The sequence below is a fragment of the Falco naumanni genome, chromosome 7 (genome assembly GCF_017639655.2).
Source record: "Falco naumanni isolate bFalNau1 chromosome 7, bFalNau1.pat, whole genome shotgun sequence".
NCBI lineage: Eukaryota > Metazoa > Chordata > Aves > Falconiformes > Falconidae > Falco > Falco naumanni.
In genome coordinates, this window is record NC_054060.1 from 32892981 (window position 1) to 32914512 (window position 21532).

The window sequence follows — 21532 nt, forward strand, 5'->3', positions numbered from 1 at the left end:
AGTAAGTGGTTGAATGCAATGTAGTTGTTTCATTAGTTACCCCAGTTGGAACTGCAGCTAGGTTAAGGGTATAAAACCAGCTGTAATGAAGAGTTTGCAGTAGTATTCTTGCTGTCCTTCTGGACTAGAGCTCTATTCTAATGTTCCCTGGGCCTTATTGTTAAGAGGTAGCAACACTTAATTCCAGATCAAGCAGAAGCCTACTAGCTTTCTGTTTCTAAAGTTAAGCTATTTCAGTATTGAAATTTTGCTGCTTTATTCCTCCTTGACCCCCCCTCTCCTAAATAAATGCAATTTTTTTCCCCTACCTTCTAATGCTCACTTTTTTCCTCTTTCCCCATCTACAGTCACTGGAACTGGAAGTAATAGGGTTTTTTCTTAACTATATATAAAGATCCATTCTCATAAACAGATCGAGCCTATAGTCTGATAACTTAGTGATTTAATTTGGAAAAGAACCTGACAGTAATGATCACCTTGTTATTGTTTTAACTAAATGTTGTTGTGACAGGCAAGACTGCTGTGCAATACTTTGTATGTATTATCCAGACTCTTAAATTGTTTTGCATTGGACTTCCCACGTACCTTTCCAAAACAAGCGAAAAAAAAAAATTAAGAGCATGCTTCCTCAAAGGAGCTTTTTAGATGGCCTTGTTTTCTCATGGATAGCTATTTAGAAATACTGAATCAACAAATATGTGGCTTTGTTCCTACCTCTATCTCTGCACATACTTTAGAACATCTTCCTTCTACTTTATCTTGTAAACATACACAACAGATCTTGCTCTTCTCACTTAACCTTGAAACCTGAACTTGTGTAACTATTGTTACACTTACTGGGTGGCTGTCACTGAAAGGACTAGATGGATGTGTGTTAGCCACACATGAGGATGGCTTTTGATTTCCATTTAGCAGTTTGTCAGCAACATTTTAGGTATAGAATAAAGACAAAGTGAAGAGAATCAAGTAGTCTGTCTGCTGTCATATACAGTGAGTGGAAGATCAACCCTCAGCTAAAGCTTTAGAGTGGTCATTAGTTTCCTGACTGGCACTTGCTGATGAATCAAACAGCTGAATCAGCAGTGAGCTGCAGTAGTAAATTCAGTTTGGAGAAATGCAACACAGAACTAAAGGCTGACTCAGTGTAACAGCTACACTATTGCTTCAGAAGGAAATAGTGAAGGACTATTTATCTGTCATGGTCATGATTAATGTTAGCTCAAGCAGACCTGATCAAGGAGTTCCAGCAGCCTTTGAAAACTGCTCAGCTGGAGAGGCAAAAGTTCAGGTAGCCTGACTCTGGCTAAGGCTTAAGCCTGGAGACAGTCACCAAATATGAAGGCAGACCTATCTCCCTCTGACTTCCTCTTGTCACAAAAATGAAGTATAGCCTTTAACCCATTAGAAAGGAGACTACAGAATGCCAGGTATTTTTTTCAAATGGAAAAAAACCCTGTATAAAAATAAACCTGTAAGGGAAAGCTTTTGTTTTAAGGGCTGGTGATCATTAGGGTGTAGCGCTAAAGCTGAGGAGTTTGATTCATTAGAAAAGTACACATTGTAGATTAAGATGACCATTAGAATTTTAACTGCATATGAAACAAGACTTCAGTTTTAACTGAGTTTCAAGGTGGTGAACAGAACAGTGTGTTACCTTGTCTTTCAACACACTGAAGTGACTAGAATAGACAGTCTTTTTTTCCTAGGAAGTAAAGAAAAAAAAGCAGGAAAGCTTTTTTTCAATTGGTGGAAAGAGCAACAATTGATAAAGCTGATTCGGAAGTGATTTAAGCTATATCTGAATGAAACTGTTTACAAACATTTTAGCTCTTCAAGCATTAATTCCAGTTACACTGCTTAATAGATCTCCCAGCTTTAGAACTCAACATAAGCAATATTTAAAATTGAGTTAGTTTTTAATTTCTCCTACTCCTCCAATAAGTCTAGACTTGATAACAAGTAGAAGCTCAGGAAAAGGACTTCTTATGTTGGCTGTATACTTTACCCTGTAACCAGCTGTTTTACAGTTAGGTATGTTCTCATGTCTTCTGCCAAAAGCAATCACAAACTGTGACTGAGTGAACTACAAATCATGATACCGGTTAATCAAGGAATAACCAAGTACTAGTTTTTAATATTAAACTATGCAACATAAACAAGAGACCTGTCAAATTTCTAAGCCAATTGTTTTTCTGTGCCTAGTGCGGCTCAGAGTGCTGTAGGCAGAGGAAGCAACACCAGCCTGGTAACTTCTTCATGTCTGTTCTGATACAGAGTGCAGCTGCTTCTTGATGATGCTGGCCTATACGCTTTTGAAATAAAAGCTAACAGACAGTAAAATGGGAGATTTATTAGTGCAAGCTGGTTGCTCTGTTTTTTCCAACAAGTATAATAGCATCCCATGCTTAATACATTACAAACAAACCTGTTGTAAGTTAAGAAAAGTTGAACTTGTCTGGAAGTAACAATGTGCTACATATTGTCATCATCTGATTCATCTTCCTCTTTCAAAGATTCCTGTTTTAAAGAAAAGTTTAATTAAAAAGTTGTTTTATAATTCAGCCTATAATAAGCAAAGTGAGTTTTGTTGTAGCTTCACAATCCTCTCTCTGTCCAAAGCCTTGTATTCAAAGCTAGTTCATATCTTTAGGAGGTAGTACTGAGCACCATCATTAGTTTTACAATAAAAGCAAAGCTGTTAAATTCCAAAAGTCTAACTTTCTCCAGCTGATTATCTTTACTAGGCAAATGACTTACTGTCTCCTATTCACTACACCACTGCTGAAGAGTTAGTAAGTTTACTTTTGAAGGGGAAACACGCCACCTGTGCAAGCCTGCTGAATTAGTTTTTCAAAGTAAGAACTACCCATGGATTACACTGTAAACTTCACTATTCTCTCTTCAGAATAACCTCAGCTAACACTGAAGTAATGTGTTGTAATTATACATTTTTCAGTCATCACAACAGTAGAGGCCTAACCTTCAGTTAGTTTCTCTACTCTAGACTTGTCAAGTGAAGCACTGAGATGACACCGAAGTCAGATCTTACCTTGGCATATTTTTCTGCTTCTTCCCTGATGTCTTTGGGAACAATTTCATGTTTTCCATTAGTTACTGCCAATAAAAAGAACACATCTTAAGTAGAAGTCACACAAAGAGTGTGACATTGAGTGAATTTAAGAAGCAATGTTTTACTTTTAATTACGAGTTAAAAGATTTTCTGTATGTTTTTAAGAATTACAGAAATGCATTACTTTCTCCAACCCAGCTGAGTTCCAGCTCAAAAGCTTTATCCTTTACTTCATCGTGAACTATGTAGATTCTGGAAGGAACAGATAAAGTACAGATTAGAACAGATTGATCATTAGGCTAAATATACTTTCTTCTGTTGAAGTATTCTTATGGTTAACAGAGGCTCTCCCCCTTCCCTGCCCATGCACACAAAAGCCACCGGAGACTTTTCTAGGTTTAATCACTAGCATAACAATATATTAAATGATTCCAGCTAAGATACAGATTGAGATGTTTGATTTATCCTAATCAGAACAAACATTAAGATTCAAGTACTGAACAGCCAAGGCTATGCCATCATTGCCTGCCTTCTGCTAAATTAGTTATAATACATATAATGCTCACAGCAAACATGATAGTAACCAGAATTTAAACTACAAGCAGTATTACAGCATGCACAGCACCATCCAGACTAGGAAATCACTCCTTAGTCTTGTGGGATAAAAATGTGACACCATAAGAGCAGTACTGATTTGACTGCATCATAGTATTCAGTCCTCAGTGGCAGAACATCTAAACAACTGTAACAATGCTGAATTGAGACATACACTCAGAACAACAGTAGAACTTAAAATAACTTCAATAAGTGACTTCACTTATTGAGAAGGCTGTATTCCTTAGTTTGCTTCAGAAAGCATTAACAACTCAAAAGCTGAGAAATACCACCTATTTCTAGCCAACTTAGAAAGCTTGGAGTTTATGAAGGAAGGAAGAATACCTTCAGCACCACAGTTAAGTACTTCCAATTAAATTTTGATAAAAGTATTGTGAATATATAAAGACGACAGTTAACACTGTTGTCCAGGGAAACATCCCTATATGGTTATGTCGTTCTGACAACCTTCTGTCGCTGTTAGACTGGACTTACTAATCATTGCCTAAGATATTAAGGCATATATAAGGCCTTTCTTATGCGTTCAGCTGGTTATAAGCCCTTTCCAACAAAGTGTACTATTATAAGCTTTTGAAGAAATCATTACTCTGGACTCTGGCTAGTACTTTAGGGTTAACAAAATTATTGAAGTCTTTGCTATCTTGCTAAATGGTACTAAGGAGTTCAAAACAGAACTGTATCTAGAGCTGCTAATTAAGTTTTGAGCTGAGGCAGAATTAAAGAACACAAGCCTTTTCGTTACTTGAAAACCCATGCCTTATTTGTGGCCTTTTAGAATTGCTTTGAGGTCCTTGCTAGGTTTTAAGAACAGAGATCCCACCAATTATTTCCTCTAGCTGCTGCCATGACAACCTCTGACACAAACTCTGAAATAAACTCACATACTGCAACACCAATGAGAGAAGCATATTTATCAGTTCTTTATAACCTCCTAAGTACTAACTATAAAATGCTGGAGGTTACAGTTTTGCAGCTGCAGATTATTAAATTTGTGACAAGCACAGAACATATGCATTAAAATGAAGTGGTTAGAGACCTGAAAGGACACTTGTATTTGTTTGAAGTCATACTAATTCACAAAGTCTTTTCCAGATAGTTTACTACTGGCTCATTCATGCTCTACCTAGCGGAAAGTCATCTCTCTTCCTGGTATCTTTTTTTCCCCCTCACTAGTACATGGCTTACTGAATGGTACCTTTTTTACCCTGTAAGTACACTATCCTCACAAAAGTTTGCGGGATAGTATTAGTGACTACAGGCGATTGTATCACTGACACGTTGTCCTAAATTGCATCAGTGAATAGCAAATCAAGTATTTCCAGTCTTTTCATGTGGTATCAAGCTTTATTGTTTAAATGAGACCAGCTATACCATATAAGCATCTTTAAGCAAGGAGTTACACTTTGCTTTTCTCCTAAGCACTTGAGTCTTTTTGTAGGCAAATTGGAAGGCTGTGTCAAAGACCTCATCTTCATTTCTGGACTGCTGCTTAATGTCTGAAGGATCAGTTCACTGTTCAATCTGTACACACGGTACAGCTCTACAAAGTGTAGAACTCTTACTTCAGAATCAGGACACAAAGGAGTTTCCCCCCCATCTGTCACCTGGTTTATGTATTTTTAAAACAGTGACTATATTCAGACAGTTTAACCTTTAATCCATTGGTGCTACAAGCTGCACCTACAAAAAGTAGCAGAAGAGACCAAAAGGCTTATTTTTTCACATCCTTTGGCATTTTTCAGTAACAAGTAGCATATCCCATGTCACAAAAGGAGAAAAAATACTAATAGCAGAAGATACTAGAGTCAGCATGAGCACTCATCTAGCAGAAATAAAACCTGTTACACTACAAGGAATAGCTTCAGTCTGAAACCATAGCAAGTTTACGACAGTCAAGTTGGAAAACAGGTTGGAGACTTACATTTTTGCAACCTCTTTAACAACATCACGGCAGGTCATTTCCTTCATCTGCAGACAAAAAATACACAGCTTAAGGGACTGTGCTGTTTTCCCCAAGGCCAGAGCACGTGGATGCTCCCAGGCCTAATGAGCTTACTGTTCAGTGGCGATGAAAGTGAGAAAAAGTTAAGACTAGAAACAAATTTATTCTCTACAACATGTCTTTCAACCTGCTACATGGAAGTCACTCTTGCAGTGAAGAACTTTACCATTGAAAAATTCTATGAAAAAACTGTTACTTGGAAACTTCCCCAGTTTAAAACGCTCATCAGCTGGAAACTTGGGAACTGAACAGATAACCTTAGCATCGTAAAAGCTTGACGTGTTCTTAAATGCTTTATCATCAACTGACATAAAATAACCAGAGGTACGATATACAGGAGGCACTGTATTTTCACATAATATTCATGTTCTTTCTACATAGTATAGTAATAGTTTTGGTCTTATCAACATTTTATGCAAGTGATTTTGACTTTTAAGCAATGCCCTTAGAGGACAATACTGTTCCAGCGTTAACAACCAGATGTAGCTGTATACATGCCATTTTATATCTTCTCACTGACAATCACAGTCTTTTTGACAGTTTCACAGCTAAAACTAAGTCCTGTGCCAGTTTCCATGACATAATAAATTTATGTTTGGAAGTCAAATGTCTTGCCAGTCAACCCTTCTGGACTATGAAGTAGTAATATATTCCACTATATTTCATTAATGCAGTTTCCCATCTCTTCAATTTTTCAAGTGTTTTCAAAACTGTAGTATCAAAATTAGTTTTGAGACACTGTTGAAGGAATTAAGTTCACGACTGCCTTTTGTTCACGCTGAGTGCCATCCCACTTTCTGGGGTGAAACACACCCCCACATAAGCAATGGGCCAGAGAAGGAATACCTATGCCTGCTTAGACAAAGATGCCATCACAGACCCATCCCAAGAAGTTTCCTAAACAGAGACCCATTGCCCCAGCCCTTACATTCGTGACACTCTATCTATACTGGCTGCTGTCTACAGATACAACCTGTGTCACACAAACAAATTACTATGTGTATTGATGCATATAAAGTCAGTAGTCAAATAGGAAAACCCAAAACTCTGCTACTATTCACATGTATTTACAAGAGAAAATTGAAGTAAATTAATTTTTTGCCATTATTCTTTTCCCACCCCAGGTACGTTAATTCTGCAGACAGTAAGAGTAAACACTGTAACAGTTTATCACAAGAGTTAATTACAGTCATGTCCATATATCAAAAAGTTGTATGTAGCATTGGAGCTGCATGAGAAGCACTGCAGAAGAGACCAAGAGATTCAACGACTCTCCACATGACTACGGGTTTTCCCACAGCTGAAGATACCAGACATTCACATAAGAGACAACCAGTGTGATCAATGCAGTGTTTTCTGCTTGCACCTCAGCTACATGAGGGTTTCGCGTACTGTGTCCCCTCCCGGATACACTGTGTACTCTGCCGTACCTGTAAGGCGGGTTTAAAGTTTTGACTACTTGCTTGCCTCTTACTTTCAACCTGTAGTCATCTCTTCCACGGGAAGAGATGTTAATTGACAGGCTACTGTAGGCAGTACCACCCCACACAAAAGCTTTTGTACTTTTTTTTTTTCCATTTCAGTTTTGACAAATTAATCTTGTCAAAATTAACTCTGACCTGGAAACCTGCCCAGGCTATGGCTTAACAAAAAGCACTGGCGTGCAAGACTGGACTTGCTCTACATTGCTGTGACAAGATCATATGCATTACTGAAGAGATCCTGCAAACAAACCATTAAATAAATAAATGCACTTAGGCCATATGGCACACTACTTGTTCCCATACACTAAATTTTACAGGCTTTACTGTAAAGTTCAAGCAATACACACTCTTACTAGCTCTACAAAAATCAGTCAATGAAATAGAAGTTTTTGAAAATCCCAGCACTGCATGAAAACGAGGTTTTGGAGGTAGGTTATATGTTATCTGACACACATGGAAACTGAAATTGTGATTTCCTAGATGCCACAATTACAGCATCAAGATCAGATAATCTTATAAGCTTCTTTCTTTTAATTTGGTATTCAAGCATCTGACCAGATTCAAGCCTGAATGAATCAAGTCTAGGAACATCCTAATTTTTCAGTTACGATGCTACAGCACCACTAACAGATTATTCTTGAAAAATTAACTACCGTATGAACTCTGAACCTTTCCATAAACAGCTGTGGTGTACTTTTGCAAACAAAACCCACAAATAAGATACTAGCAGGGTATCAAATAAGAATGACATGAGACAGACCAGGAGCAGAATTCTGTCCTATATTGTCTCCAGTTCCAAGAATGTCAGATATTAAAACACAAGAGGAAGACAAGTCTTTTAGGATTCAAACGTAATTCTAAATCGGCTTAAGGCACACTTCAATACCTTTTCGCATGCTCCTTCAGAAGGCTACAAAACAATTTCCTGGTGTGCTCTCTCAAAACCTCCTTCTAACACTTGATGTATTACAGTACTGCGCAAGCAGGTAATGCTGAACAGAAACAGCCCTTTTTGGTGTGCTCTAGAGCTGTACTCTTCCTAGTGTTCACAGCACTGAAGTCCTTTTGATCAGACATGAAAAGAGGTTTTAGAAAAAAAAAGATACACCACTGTGTACAATGCTGCCCTAAGGTTTTCATTCAGAATTAAAAACTTAGTTACACTTTCATATTCACTCAATTATTTTGCTCACTGGCACGCATGGGAGTGTATGTTTATGGTTTGAAACACGCATGCTCCCTACAGCCTACCCATTGCTCATGAGCAAGACTTGAGAAATACTGCTATTACAGAGGCTAAAACATCTCCTAGAACGTACAAAGAAATACTCCGTCTTCTTCTTCTGTATTTTATATATTTTAGGCATTCAAAAAGGTAACATAAGCTAGGAATACTTGCCTTGAAACAGCACAACAAAACCGTAACATCATACCTGAAGTTTTTCTATCTCCGTTTTTGCAGCCTGCCTGGCTTTACCAATGGCACATCCCCAATAACCCTAGAAGAAAAAAACCACAAACCCAAGAATTATGCAAATGTAATTAAATACTAAACCCTCTGTGGTTCTTACTGTCACTTAGCATAGGAAACCCCAACTTTACTCATATAGCAAGAGGCTAATACACAGTAAACCTTGGCATTATTTTCTATTGGGGCACATTCCCAAATTGTTGAATAGAACCCAATTACTTGATTAAGTATTACCACTGTTGATAGAAAAGAGAAGTGCTCAGTAGTTCCTGTACAGAAATGTATCTGCTCAATTCGTTGCAGTAGATATTTTTATTGGTATTACAGTAAATGGAAGAGCAAACTAGAATTAGAGAAGTTCTACTGGATACAAAAAACAATCCCAAAACAAAACCACGAAACCTACCCACCATGAAAATATATTGAAGTGTAAACACATAAAAATTAAGCACTTTAACAGCTATGGTATTGGATAAATTGAAAGAAAAAAAAAAAAGAATTAAACGGGATGAGCGTGTATCACTCTGCGTGTAATACACAGCTGAAGAGGCAGAACTAACAATGATTAACAAAAGTATCTATTTTGATTTGAGTTGCTGTTAGCAGCCAGTGTCAATGTAACAGCCCTCTCTTGTCTAGCAGTGACCCGGGTATCATACAGTACTTGCCACCCTTTTGGGGCAGCGCATTGGCCTTTTCATTGGCTACAGCCAGGTGGAATGAACTCCCAAATTTCTGAGACAAGCTTTAAAACCAGCTTTGCAGAGACTGTACTCCCAAGAAATACACTTTACAAGAACATGCAAATTAACAAAAACCACCTCTGTTTTACACAGTGATTCACCAGAGATCTTCCCAGGCAAAAAGAAAAAAATTAATAGCTCTTTTGGAATAACACACACTATTTTCCTAACTAGGAACTTTTAAAAGGGGAACTTCAGCCAAGATCAAAGTATTTTTGGCACACTCACGTATGAAACTCCTGATGGATCAATCATGTACAGTTGTGCACCATCATCATCATCATAGGACCCCAACATGAAACTGCAAGAAACAAGTGAAATTAGAAGCATTTCTTCTACCAATGTGCACAGAATTAGAAACTACAGCTCAGGTTTCCTACATTCTTCCTGCAGCAAAACTCCTGCCCTACTACATTCTGTTAAGCAACCCGTCTGAACAGTTTAGTGTTATCATGACAGCCAAGCACCTGCACATTGCCAGAAACATTTTACTTATCTGTAACCAGACATGAGACCTCAGTTTATTAGTCCCTTTGTACTAGAACTGCATAGTAGTTGTAACCTACTCTTCAGGTATCAAGAGCAAGCAGGATGATTACAGAGGACAGTTCTGCTTTCATCACTGTCATAGACTTAACAGCATCAACTCTTCAACTTTAAAATTCAGGGACAAAGTGGCAATCTGTGTAGAAGCTGGGCATACTGTTAGCAAATCTGAGTTCTTCACCTAAGGTTTTACACACACAAAAATAAAGGGGAAGAGAATCTGCTTACAAGATGAATTGTAGGTTACTAATTCCAAGTTTAAAAAAAAAAGACCTCAGACAACCTAGGTAGCTCCAAGCAATTGTGAAACAAAAGATACTGACTAATAGTGTATGTTCGAAAGACTTACCTGCAACCAAAAGGTCTGACAGCACTGTACAGCGTGTATGCATGCACATACATAGCCACTCTGTCTGCAAGATGCTACGTGGAAAAAAACACACCAAACATTGGAAACCCTTATTTACAGAAATAAGTAAACTTCAAGTAATAAAATTTAGTTCTCTGCATCAGCACTAAGAAAGCCAAAAAAAAATGACTGAACTGCACCAATTTCTTACCTTCAGTGGAATATCGTAGCCATAGTTAGATCTAAAGTTAGAAGCCTCTTCTCTAGCAATGTCTGCCAAAGAACGAGCATCTGCCAACAGACCTGCTACTGCCTGAAATGATAACTGTCATCAGCTAGGCCAAACATATCTTACAATAACTTAATAAAATTAATAGGCAAAAGTCTACTTATGTGACTTCACCAAGATCTTTACTGAATTCTACGTACTACTACAAGTGAATTCAATCAAACCATCCATCTGCTAGCAAGCTCAAAACATGTCAATATGATTATGCTATTACTGAATTATTTTTTTTTCTCTGGGAAAGTCAATAACCAAAGTTACCTTCATGTTAAATAGTGTCTTACGATTTGCCACAACTGACCCAAACAATACTTCACATAATATATATTCAACAGATGGTTTCGGGCATTTCTGTCACACAGTGACCTCTGCTTGGTATCATCCTAACATCACCATTATGGATTAGCCAGTAATCAGCCTTTAAAGAATGCAGCCAACTCCCACACTGCTGAGAAGAGAATCTTGTATGCAGCATGTTGTCCCCTTAACACACCTTACCTGTTAACTGCATAGTAAAGTACCACTTTACACTTGCATTTTGTATTTACATTCAAGTTACATTACAATTACATAACAACTAGAACGCTGAAAAGCATTTAAAAAAAATCAAACTGCCTCAAAATACGTATCTTCCATTTTAAATTTGAGTTTTCTTTATATATGTGTCTTCAATCAAGAATAAATTACAGAAAACAGTAAACAGGCATTTCTGATTCTGTATACACAAACATTAATACTGCTTTCCTAATCTTCCTAGTACTGATTCTCTGATTCGTAGACTTGTACTTTTGAGGGGACTACCTTTCAATTTAGGAAAAACTAAACAGCACTTACCATTCCAACATGTCGATCAACATTAAAGAGACGTTTATTGGAACCTTCTTCATAAAGCTTGGACAGAACTAGTTTTTCTACTCCAAAGACCACACCATCTTTGCATCTTATCCCAATTGCTGTACTAAAAGACAAGATAAATTTTAAGTTTCTCACACAGAACTGTAGTGCAAAATACATAACAGAGAATTAACAAAATAAGCAATGACATGATTTCCCTAGAAGTAGATTTGTTACAACTCCACTTTAGCACTGAAGACAAGGGCGTGGGTGGGAAGCAGGGGGAAGGGAACCACTAAAGATCACTGAGACTACAAACATTTTCTTAAACAAAGAAGGGAGCTACCAAAAGTCCCTACCCAAACAGTTCCAAACAGACTACAATTAGCAGTGGCATTGGCGCTATGGCACACCTGCTGCCCCATCACTGAGCTGAACACCACTAGTATGAAAACCACGGACCGTTTAACCTCTTCTTTTGGTAAATTCACCGTTGTCTAGAAGAAGTAACAACTCTTTCTCTATCCCTCAAGAAGTGCATCATTGGGCACAAACTACCAAACATGGCTTACACAAAATTTTTCACTAATCCTTATTTGGCAGCCTGTGGCTATGATCAGACACTTGGGTGATCCATTCCATGCCTTGCTAATCGATCCATGTCTTGCTACTGCTAAAGCACAGTTGGGACTGGCACTTTCCAGCATTCCTTTGCATATACTTGAGGGAGAACAGATACTCACAGGGAAGCTCATGTAGCTTTAGCAGATCTTGGGATGTTCTCAGTTTCTCAAGAAATACATACGAAGCTGTTATAAATTTACAAAGCTCCAAGTGTGTCAGTCTTTCAGTGCCTCAATTCACAACCACAAAATGGGCTTTTAGATACTGATCCAGCAGCTCTACTATCGTAACAGCGAAGCAGCTTACATATAGTGATGAGACCTAACCTCAGGTTTTGCCCCAAAGCGTAAAGATTTTATTGCCCTTAACACACATGAGGTCGTTCATTGCTTTCCTGTGCATTCCCTACAACGTACCTGTTTCTAGCAAGCAGAAGTAATTTCTAAACAGCAGGAGTGATTATACTGCTTTTATGCCTAATCAGAAGCCTACTAAAATGAACCTGGGGACACTGTTGCTCAGAACTAATTTTACAACATCATTTTATCTGCAATGCTGATCGTGCTTGTCTAGTTCAAGTATACTGCTTTAAAAGAAGCCAGCAAACAGACAGCAATGCAGATATTTGTACCTTACCTACTGTTTTCCACAGCTTTCATTGCATATTCAACTTGAAACACTCTGCCATCTGGAGAAAACGTGGAAGCTGACAGGTCATACTGAAGAAGAAAACACACCAGTCAGGAAAAAGTCATTACATGCCAGTTATTTTCAGAAGTCTCTTTGTTAAAAATGCAAGCCTGTCACCCGCATGCCATCGATGGCAATGAAGTACCAGAAGCAGGCTGCCCCCTAACATACGACGCAGGAAAAACAGCAAGCAAACACTTAACAGCTACCAGAAGTCCTTGCATCACTGCTGGATATACCCACGCTTCAAATCTTGTCAACCCAAGCGTTGCACAGGTCTGAAATCACTGTACATTACGCAACACCCAAAACCTATGGGAACCTTCTGCGCGCCTTTTAAATTTATTTTATATTTATTAACATGGAAAAATTTTAAATGCTCACTTGTACGGTGCTCGGCAAGCAGGGAGCGAGCCGACCACTGTGGGTCGGGACCAAAGCCCAGAGAGCGCAGGAGCTCCGTGAACTCCTGCTAAAGGACCCGCGGCCGAGCCCAAACACGCAGCCCCGCTTTATTCACGCTAAAGCAGCCCACAGCCGCAGGGGAAGGCGGCTGGAGGCCGCCGCTCTGCAGCTGCTCTCGCAGGCGGCCGGCCCTAGGTGACAGCCGGCCCTAGGGCCCCCAAGGCGGCTCCGCCAGCCCCTCGCCAGTCCGGGAAGCCCTAGGCGAGACCTGTGCCGTGACCCCGAGCACAGAACCAAGCGCCCCCCGGCCCCGCGGCAGCCCCGGCCGAGCCACAGCTGCCTCCCCGCGCCCGGAGCACAGGCTCGCCCTGGCGCCGCTGCAGCGGCGGCAGATCCACCCGGGCCGGCTACACCCCCGCGCCGCCCGAACCCGCGGCAGAGGAGACCCGGTCCCCGTCCCAACCCACGACAAGGTAGACCCGGTCCCCGCACCGGCCGGGCCGCTCTCGCAGCGTCACAGCCACAGCCGGCCCCGCCCGGGGGCCGCCCCGGGATCCCGCCCCAGCCCCCGCCGCCCCCCGGGCCCCTGGCGGCCGCTCCGCGCCCCGCCTTTGGCTTCCCCCGCCTAAAGGGCCTCAGTGACTCAGCACCGGCTACAGCCCGGGCCCCGCGGCGGCGAGGCAGGCGAGCTAACAGGCCGCCCGCGCCCCCCCCGGGCCCCACGGCGGCCGCGCTCCCTGACGAGGACAAGCGCAAGCGGCGGCTGCTCGCCCCGGGCCGGTCGCCCCCCGTCTCGCCACCTGCACAAAGCGGACCGCCGCGGCGGCGCTGGGCCGGGCGGGGTGGCCGCGCTGCCGCCAGGGCCCAGCGCTCGGCCCGGCGGCACTCACCCCGGTTCCGATGGAGCTCATGGTAGCGGCGCGCTCAGCCACAGCCCGACGGAGCACCCCGCCTCCCACCGCCCCACCACCGCCCCCGAGCGGGCAGCCCAACAACACGCGCTGCCATTGGCTCCCACACAGGCCAACCAGCGCTAGCCCAGAGCGCAGAGCAACCCTGGGCGCGGCACGAGCGTGCAGGGCGGGGCCACAGCGGGGGGCGTGGCGCTGGCATCGGCGTGGCATCTCGGGGTGGGGAGGGAGAAAGGGCTGTGAGGAGAGCGCCCGGCCAGCTGAGCAGGGAGAGCGTGGGATTCCTACTCCCAGCGGCCGGGGGCGAGCCCCACGCTGAGCCAGGATGTTTTTTTCCCCCGCTTACGGTTCTACGGCCGCTGGGCGGTTCAACCGCCTCAGCCCCTTCCACTTCCGGTCACCTGAGGGGAGCGCAGCCGCCCAGCCTGAGGGGCCGCAGGCCTGCTGAGGGACCGGCGCTGGCCTGAGCGTTTTGTGACTAGTAAACACTGTACTGCTGAAAAAAGTACTTTTTAAAAATTATCTGGACCAGGGGTTCTCAAACTACGGTCCGCGGGCCGGATACGGCCCCCAGGGTCCTCAATCCGGCCCCCGGTATTTACAGACCCCCCGCCCTCCCCCTCCGGGGGCTGGGGGGGAACCAAGCAGCCGCAGATGACCTCCTGCCACTGCATCCGCGTGCCGGCCCCTTGGTTAAAAAGTTTGAGGACCCCTGATCTGGACGCAGGAATCGAATTGATGCCAAAATGGCAAAGAGCAACTGCTCAGAGACTAATTTTGTCTTCAAGCAGCAAAGCTATTTATTTTGTGCGACTTTGGGGAGCTAGCCAGTTCACACTGGACAAACTAGCTCCAAAGTTTTCAGTGAAAAGTCTGGTAATTTAAACAGTTTTTGTGAGAGGTTACAACATCTTTATATACATACATACTCATTTGATTTTGACATTAATCATCCTATTCATAATAGGTGGGGTCTAGGTGGAGTAAGCCTTTCAGCTTTATTTGTTCAACAATCTCCTGACTCATGATCTCCTCATCTCCTTCAGGTGCCCACCTTGTCTTTTCTAATTTTTCAGAGCATCCTCAGTGGAACAAAACAGGCCATGCAGTCTCTATCTTATCTCAACATAAACAGAGCATCACCCAGAGCATTGTACCAAACTCATCTTGCTCTGTTACAGAATGTACAGTAAGATTGCCAATGATCCTAAACTAGGAGCAGCTGTGGACTCCCTCAAGGGTACAGAGACCTCACAGAGAGATCTGCCTAGACCAGAGAGCTTGGCAGTCACCCATTGACTGGAATTCCACAAGAGCAAGTGTGGGATTCTCCACCTGGGATGGGGTTATCCTGGTTAAATGTACAAACTAGGGGAGCAACATGCGGAATCAGACTCCACAATCTATCAGATTGTAAAGTAGGTGTGTTTATTCAGCACTGGGCAGCACGGAGGTGAGGTAGTTCCACCAAAGCCGTGTGTGCCTGGGGCAACAACTTGCCTCACTTTATACAATCAAGTGTTTCATAAAGTTTTCCAGTACGCCTATACATATTCGTGACCTATCCCCACTTTGTATTAAGATTAGTTCCAAGAAGTCATTTCCATAAGTCCCTCCCAACTGCACTTGCGTGGTGCCTCTTGGTGGTGGTCATGGGGGTGGTGGGGATGAAGGCTTGGTAGTATTCCTTGTTCTGGACTTCTTACCTTCTCTCTTCGCACAGACTGAGTTGTTCCTTGGTCTTTGTCCAAACTATAGAGTTGGTTTTAGCTAGTTCTCATCAGGAACTGTCCTTCAGGAGGAACTGCAGACTCCTTGCTTCAGTTAATTTACACAATGGTTAGTAAAACAAGGCATTATTTATCAACAACAATCTAGGTAATCGTTAAGCAATTAGATCTACTAAAATTTATTTAAACCCTTCCCTCAGGAGGAGAGGCTGCAGAGCAGCTCTGCAGAAAGAGATCTGGGCGTTTGGGTTGATGGCAAGTTGAATAGGAGTCAACAGCGTGCCCTGGCATCCCAAAGGGCCAACCATGTCCTGGGGCGCATCAAGCACAGCATAGCTAGCCAGTCGAGGGAGGCGACTGGCCCACTCGACACTGCACTGGTGCAGCCTCACCTCCACGTCTGCGTGTAGTTTTGGTACCATCAAACTACAAGAGTGTGTCCAGAGGAGGGTGACCAAGATGGTGAAAGGTCTCGAGGGCAAGACTGAGGAAGAGCGGCTGAGGTCATTTGGCTTGTTCAGCTCAGAGAAGAGAAGGCTGAAGTGTGACCTCATGGCAGTCTGCAACTTACACAAGGGGATAGGAGGAGCGGGAGGTGCTGTCGTCCTCTCCCTGGTGACCAGCAATAGGACAGGAGGGAATGGGATAGAATGCAGCTGCATCAGGGGAAGTTCAGCTTCGGCATTAGGAGAAGGTTCTTCTCTGAGAGGGTGGTTGGCCACTGGAATGGGCTCCCCAGGAAAGTGCTCGTGACACCAAACCTCTCAGAGATCAAGGAGCGTCAGGATGATGCTCTTAGTTGTATGATTTAGAATCAGGTAGTCCTGCAAGGAGCAGGGAGTTGGACTCGACAGTTCTTGTGGATCCCCTTCAAACCGGAGATAATCTATGACTCTATGATTCTACAATAATAAAATGAGGGCTGTACAAGGCTAGGATGTTTCATGGTAACCTGACCCACAGGGAGGCAGAACTCTTCCAAAAACTGCCGGTCTCAATGGCAGACCGGGGACGCAGTGACTTAATCATTTTGCTATGCTTGGGTGTGTAGCTCTGGCTTTACCTACTAAACTTAGCTCAACCCACAAGTTTTCCCACCTTCAGATTCTCTCCACCATTCCACTGGGGGAAAGTGATTGAGCAGCTGTGTGATGTGAAGCTGCCTGGTGGTATTAACCCATAACCCCTGGGAAGACAAAGCCCAGTGAATCATGAAAAAAGAGCCCACTGCACAAGCTCCTCAGCAAAATGCTCCCTGACTCTGTGTCAGTGAAGCTTTCAGCACCCTCTGCCTGCGACAAAGTGATACAAAGACCCTTACAAACGCAACACTTGTGTATTAAAGAAGTGATTTCTTGACATCTTTTCAAAATGGTGAAACTCCTAGAGGGAATGGGCCCCTCTCAAAGAGGGTGTACAATCACTGCCCAGGCAGCAATGTGAGTCTCTGTGGTAGGGCTCCTGGGAATGCCTCTTCATCTGTGTCAGGCCCAGCGCCCCACAGTGCGCTTTTGCTGTGGAGGAAAGGTGCCACTGCCAATATAGCAGTGTGTTGTGCATGTCCAGCGCTCTGTTGTGCAGCACCAGCTCTCCAGGGAGTGTCTTGAGGACTGGCCCCGTGCATGAAGAACTGAACCTCTTCCATAGCACAGCTCTCTGGCTGCGTCCTGCTGCTGGCAACAGTGGCCTCTGCCTACTTGATGATCAGGAAGATGTCCGTGTCATCCTGCTGCAACCCAAACATCATCTCAGTCAGGAGGGCAGCTTTGGAACCGTACATCAGCCGGACCTTGCAGGAGCGCCTGGAGGGCAGCACTGTCAGACTGCAGTGTTCCGACTTAGGCAAACGCTGCCAGGCTGCTTTTAGCAATATCTGGAACCAGCGGATGGTTTTCTCCATGTTCAGGTAGGGCCCAGTGCAGAGGGTGCCTAGGAGGCTGTCACCCTGATTTTCCATCAGCTCCTCCTTGGGGTGGTGGATGAAGCACAGCGGGCCCTCCATCAGCTGTTCCTGCCCGCATGTGCACTTCAGCTCTACGCGGAGCATGGGGTTCCTCAGCGGCTCCCCCTCTGTGGTGCCCCACTCCATGTGGAAGGCATGTCCTTGGGGGGGCTCCAGGGGCACGAGCAAGCGGTAGACAGCGTAAGTGTTGTGGGGAATCCAGCCTTGTAAGGCAATGCCCACATTGATGGCTGGCTTCAGTCGTGGCACGAAACTGGTCCCGGAGAGTTCTTGGCAGACACAGAGCAGCTTATTCAACAGCTGCTGCAGCATCACAGACAGTTCTGACAGATCCAGGGGGCACTTGGTCGAAACACTTGCCACATCCAGCGCAACACTGGGTTCCTCTTCTTGGTCCTCCTTACGCGCCTTATTTTGGGAGCTGACTTCCTTGCTGCTGCTCTCTGGCTGATGGCTGCCTTTGCTGGGACAGCACCACAGCATAAAGCACAGGACCAAGGGTGCAGCAATGGCCCATAACCACCAGTTCTGCCAGGCAGCCGAGAGCAGGGCTCCCCAGGTAAAGCCGCTCTTCTGCTCCAGCTCCTGCAGCAGCCGAGACATCTTCTGGTTCAGCTGCTGGGCACGCTGCTGCATGCGCTCATGCATGGCATCATCCAGCTCATCACCAACCATCTGTGGCTGGATGAGGCTTACTACCAACCAATAGAAGAATGTTGCAGCCATGGCCTGCAGGAGGAGAGAGAGAAGGGCTTCAGTGGGGCTGGGTAGGAGGGAGCTGGCTGTGGGAGCCGCAGGGAGCTGGGGGCAGGCAGGAGAGGGGGTGAGCCAGCTGGGAGGCAGCAAGGCCTGCGCCCAGCCCCAGCACCCGGGCGTCCCCATGCCCTGCCCAAGGCTCTCCTGCCAGCGGCTGGGCCCTCGATGCAGGGTGAAATAACTAAAACTTTGCACCCCGTAGTAGCAAACCCATATACGCTTTTAACAAAGTTGAGGATAACTTGATTTGGGTTACAGTGTTAGACTTAAAAGATGCCTTTTTCTGTCTACCCCGAGCTCAGGAAAGTCAAAAGCTTTTTGCTTTTGAATGGGAGTCTCTCAATAGAGGGAGAAAGATGCAGCTAAGCTGGACGGGTTTACCACAGGGATTTAAAAATAGTCCCACTTTGCTTGGTAACCAACTAGCCAAAGAATTGGAACAATGGCAACAGCCACTGGGAGATGGCGTTCTTCTACAATATGGAGATGACTTATTAATAGCGACCGAAACAGAAGAAGAATGTGTAAAACGGACGATCTCTCTTGTAAACTTCTTGGGTTTAAGTGGCTACAGAGTCTCCCAACAGAAAGCACAGCTGGTGCAAGAAAAAGCGGCATACCTGGGATACGAAGTCTCCGCTGGGCAACGTTCCCTGGGAAGAACAAGGAAGGAAGCTGTCTGCCAGACACCCAGACTGGAAACGGTGAGAGATCTACGAACCTTTCTAGGAACGACAGGTTCGTGTCGTCTATGGATGTATCAGTATGGACTACCTGCAAAGCCTTTATCTGATCCGCTGAGCACAACCCGAATCAACATAACATGGACTCCCGAGACAGACAAAGCATTCAAGGCTGAAATGAGAAGGCAGGGTGAGAGCCCACGCGCGGGGGCCAGCCTTTCTCCCCCAGCCCTCGTCCAGCCCAGCCTCCCGCCACGTGTGCACTCACGGCTGGCCCAGGCCTGCTGGCGCCCCTGGTAACTGTCCCCATTGTGACATCTGACATCCCAGGCCTGCTGGCGCCCCTGGTAACTGTCCCCATTGTGACATCTGACATCCCAGGCCTGCTGGCGCCCCTGGTAACTGTCCCCATTGTGACATCTGACATCACCAGAGCGCATCCCAGGCACGCCCACCGGCCAGCCCGGCCTTTGGCCCCAGCCCGCCTCAGCGGCTCACAGCTGCCCTGGTGTACTCCTTGAGGCTGGGCTAGAGTTCATTTCCTTCACAGCCGCTTGCCATGTGATACGCACGCTGCTCTATTTTGGACGTATTGTCATATGGAATCAGAGAGTCGTTTAGGTTGGAGAAGGCCTTTAAGATCACCGAGTCCAACCGCAAACCCAGCACTGCCAAGTCCACCAATAACCCATGCTGCGGTGCGCCACGTCTGCGCGTCTTTTAACTACCTCCAGGGATGGTGCCTCCACCACTTCCCTGGGCAGCCTCCTCCAGTGCTTGACAACCCTTTTGGTGAAGAAATCTTCCCCAGTATCAATCTAAACGTCCCCTGGTGCAACCTGGGGCCTTTTCCTCTTGTCCTAGCGCTTGTTACGTGGGACAAGAGACCGACATGCACCTCGCCACAACCTCCTCTCAGGCAGCTGCAGAGAGCGCTAAGGTCTCCCCTCAGCCTCCTTTTCTCCAGGCTCAACACCCCAGTTCCCTCGGCCGCTCCTCGTCAGACTTGTGCTCCAGAACCTTCACCGGCTTCGCTGCTCATCTTTGGACGTGCTCCAGCACCTCAGTATTTTTCTTGTAGTGAGGGGCCCAAAACTGACCGCGCTGCTCGAGGTGCGGCCTCAGCAGTGCCGAGCACAGGGGGACCATCATTCCCTAGCCCTGCTGGCCGCACTATTTCTGACACAGGCCAGGGCGCTCTTGGCCTTCCTGGCCACCTGGCCACACTGCTGGCTCATATGCAGCCGGCCGCTGACCAACACCCCCAGGTCCTTTTCCTCCAGGCAGCTTCCCAGCCGCTCTGCCCCAGGCCTGTAGGGTGGCGTGGGGTTGCTGTGGCCCGAGTGCAGGGCCTGGCACTGAGCCTTGTTGAACCTCATGGAATTGGCTTTGGACATCAACCCAGCCTGTCCACACCCCCCTGCAGAGCCTTTCTGTCTTCAGGCAGATGAACGCTCCTGCCCAGCTTGGTGTCGCCTGCAGACTTACCGAGGGAGCACTCAAGGCCCTCGTCCAGATCGTCGAGAAAGAGATTAAACAGAACTGGCCCTGGGACTGAGCCCTGGGGAACACCGCTTGTGGCTGGCCACCAGCTGGATTTAACTCCTTTCACTACCACTCCTTAGGCCTGGCCATCCAGCCAGCTTTTGGCCCCGCAAAGAGTGCAGCCGTCCAAGCCATGAGCAGCTCGTTTCTCAGCAGAATGCTGTGGGAAAGGGCGTCAAAGGCTTGTCAGACGCTCACAGCTTTTGACCCAGGCGGCTCCCTTGGTGCTGACCACTGTGCTTGTGGTCGAGGGTGTGCTCTTGGTGCCTTTGGGACAGCAGCGGGTGCGGGGTGGTATATCTCCCGATATCCTGGTGGCGGGACGGGGGCCTCTCCACGGCAGGATCTCTGTGCTGCTGTGCCACTGCGAGAGGACAGTGCTTCCAAAGAGATGTTTCCCAAGGGGCATGACGGGGTGCGGGTGGACGTTTCCCAGCAGGCAACTCCCGCTGCCGAGAGAGCACCGTCTTCTCCATGTCCAGCATGTTCACTTCTGCGGTACCAGCTCCCTGGGGAGTGTCTGGCACGGGCAGATTCTCCAGCCGGCCCCCAGTGAACACGTGGAGGCACATCAGCGGTGCCTCCCGCTTGGTCCCTGCCCAGCCGCAGCTGCCAGGGAGTTTCTGAGCCTGTGTGGCATTGCCACCGTGGCCGTGAAAGTGTGAAGGGGAAGCAGGGTGACTATCATCTTTGCAGCCACTGTGGTCTTCAGCGGCCGCTGCGCTGGGATAGACCACTGAGAGGAGGATGCTGCCGCTCTCGTCAGAGGGCCGCTGTGCAGGCATTTCCCTTCCGTTTCGGTGTCCCGCATTCTGCCCTCTCCTG

The 21532-nt window shown here is 45.6% G+C and overlaps 2 protein-coding genes across 4 annotated transcripts; both read right to left on the reverse strand.

The window, feature by feature from the left end:
* Positions 1 to 1565: 1565 nt before the first annotated feature.
* PSMA3 (proteasome 20S subunit alpha 3) lies at positions 1566 to 14127 on the reverse strand. 3 transcript variants are annotated; one of them, XM_040600699.1, is made up of 12 exons: positions 14010 to 14127; positions 12661 to 12743; positions 11401 to 11524; positions 10492 to 10593; positions 10281 to 10354; positions 9614 to 9686; positions 8605 to 8670; positions 5607 to 5653; positions 3255 to 3322; positions 3050 to 3114; positions 2426 to 2517; positions 1566 to 1702 (listed from the first exon to the last, which is right to left on the reverse strand). In XM_040600699.1, the coding sequence occupies exons 1-11, from the start codon at positions 14028 to 14030 to the stop codon at positions 2473 to 2475; spliced, it is 768 nt and encodes a 255-aa protein (XP_040456633.1). In that variant the 5' UTR covers positions 14031 to 14127; the 3' UTR covers positions 1566 to 1702; positions 2426 to 2472. The 3 variants fall into 3 exon arrangements, with proteins under 3 accessions (XP_040456633.1, XP_040456632.1, XP_040456631.1); XM_040600698.1 differs by lacking the exon at positions 1566 to 1702 and adding an exon at positions 2115 to 2324; XM_040600697.1 differs by lacking the exon at positions 1566 to 1702 and having other exon boundaries at positions 2331 to 2517.
* Positions 14128 to 17387: 3260 nt separating this feature from the next.
* Positions 17388 to 18449, reverse strand: LOC121091102 (inositol 1,4,5-trisphosphate receptor-interacting protein-like 1). The gene has a single exon (XM_040600326.1). It carries the CDS (start codon positions 18447 to 18449, stop codon positions 17454 to 17456), a length of 996 nt encoding a protein of 331 aa, XP_040456260.1. The 3' UTR covers positions 17388 to 17453.
* Positions 18450 to 21532: the final 3083 nt, after the last annotated feature.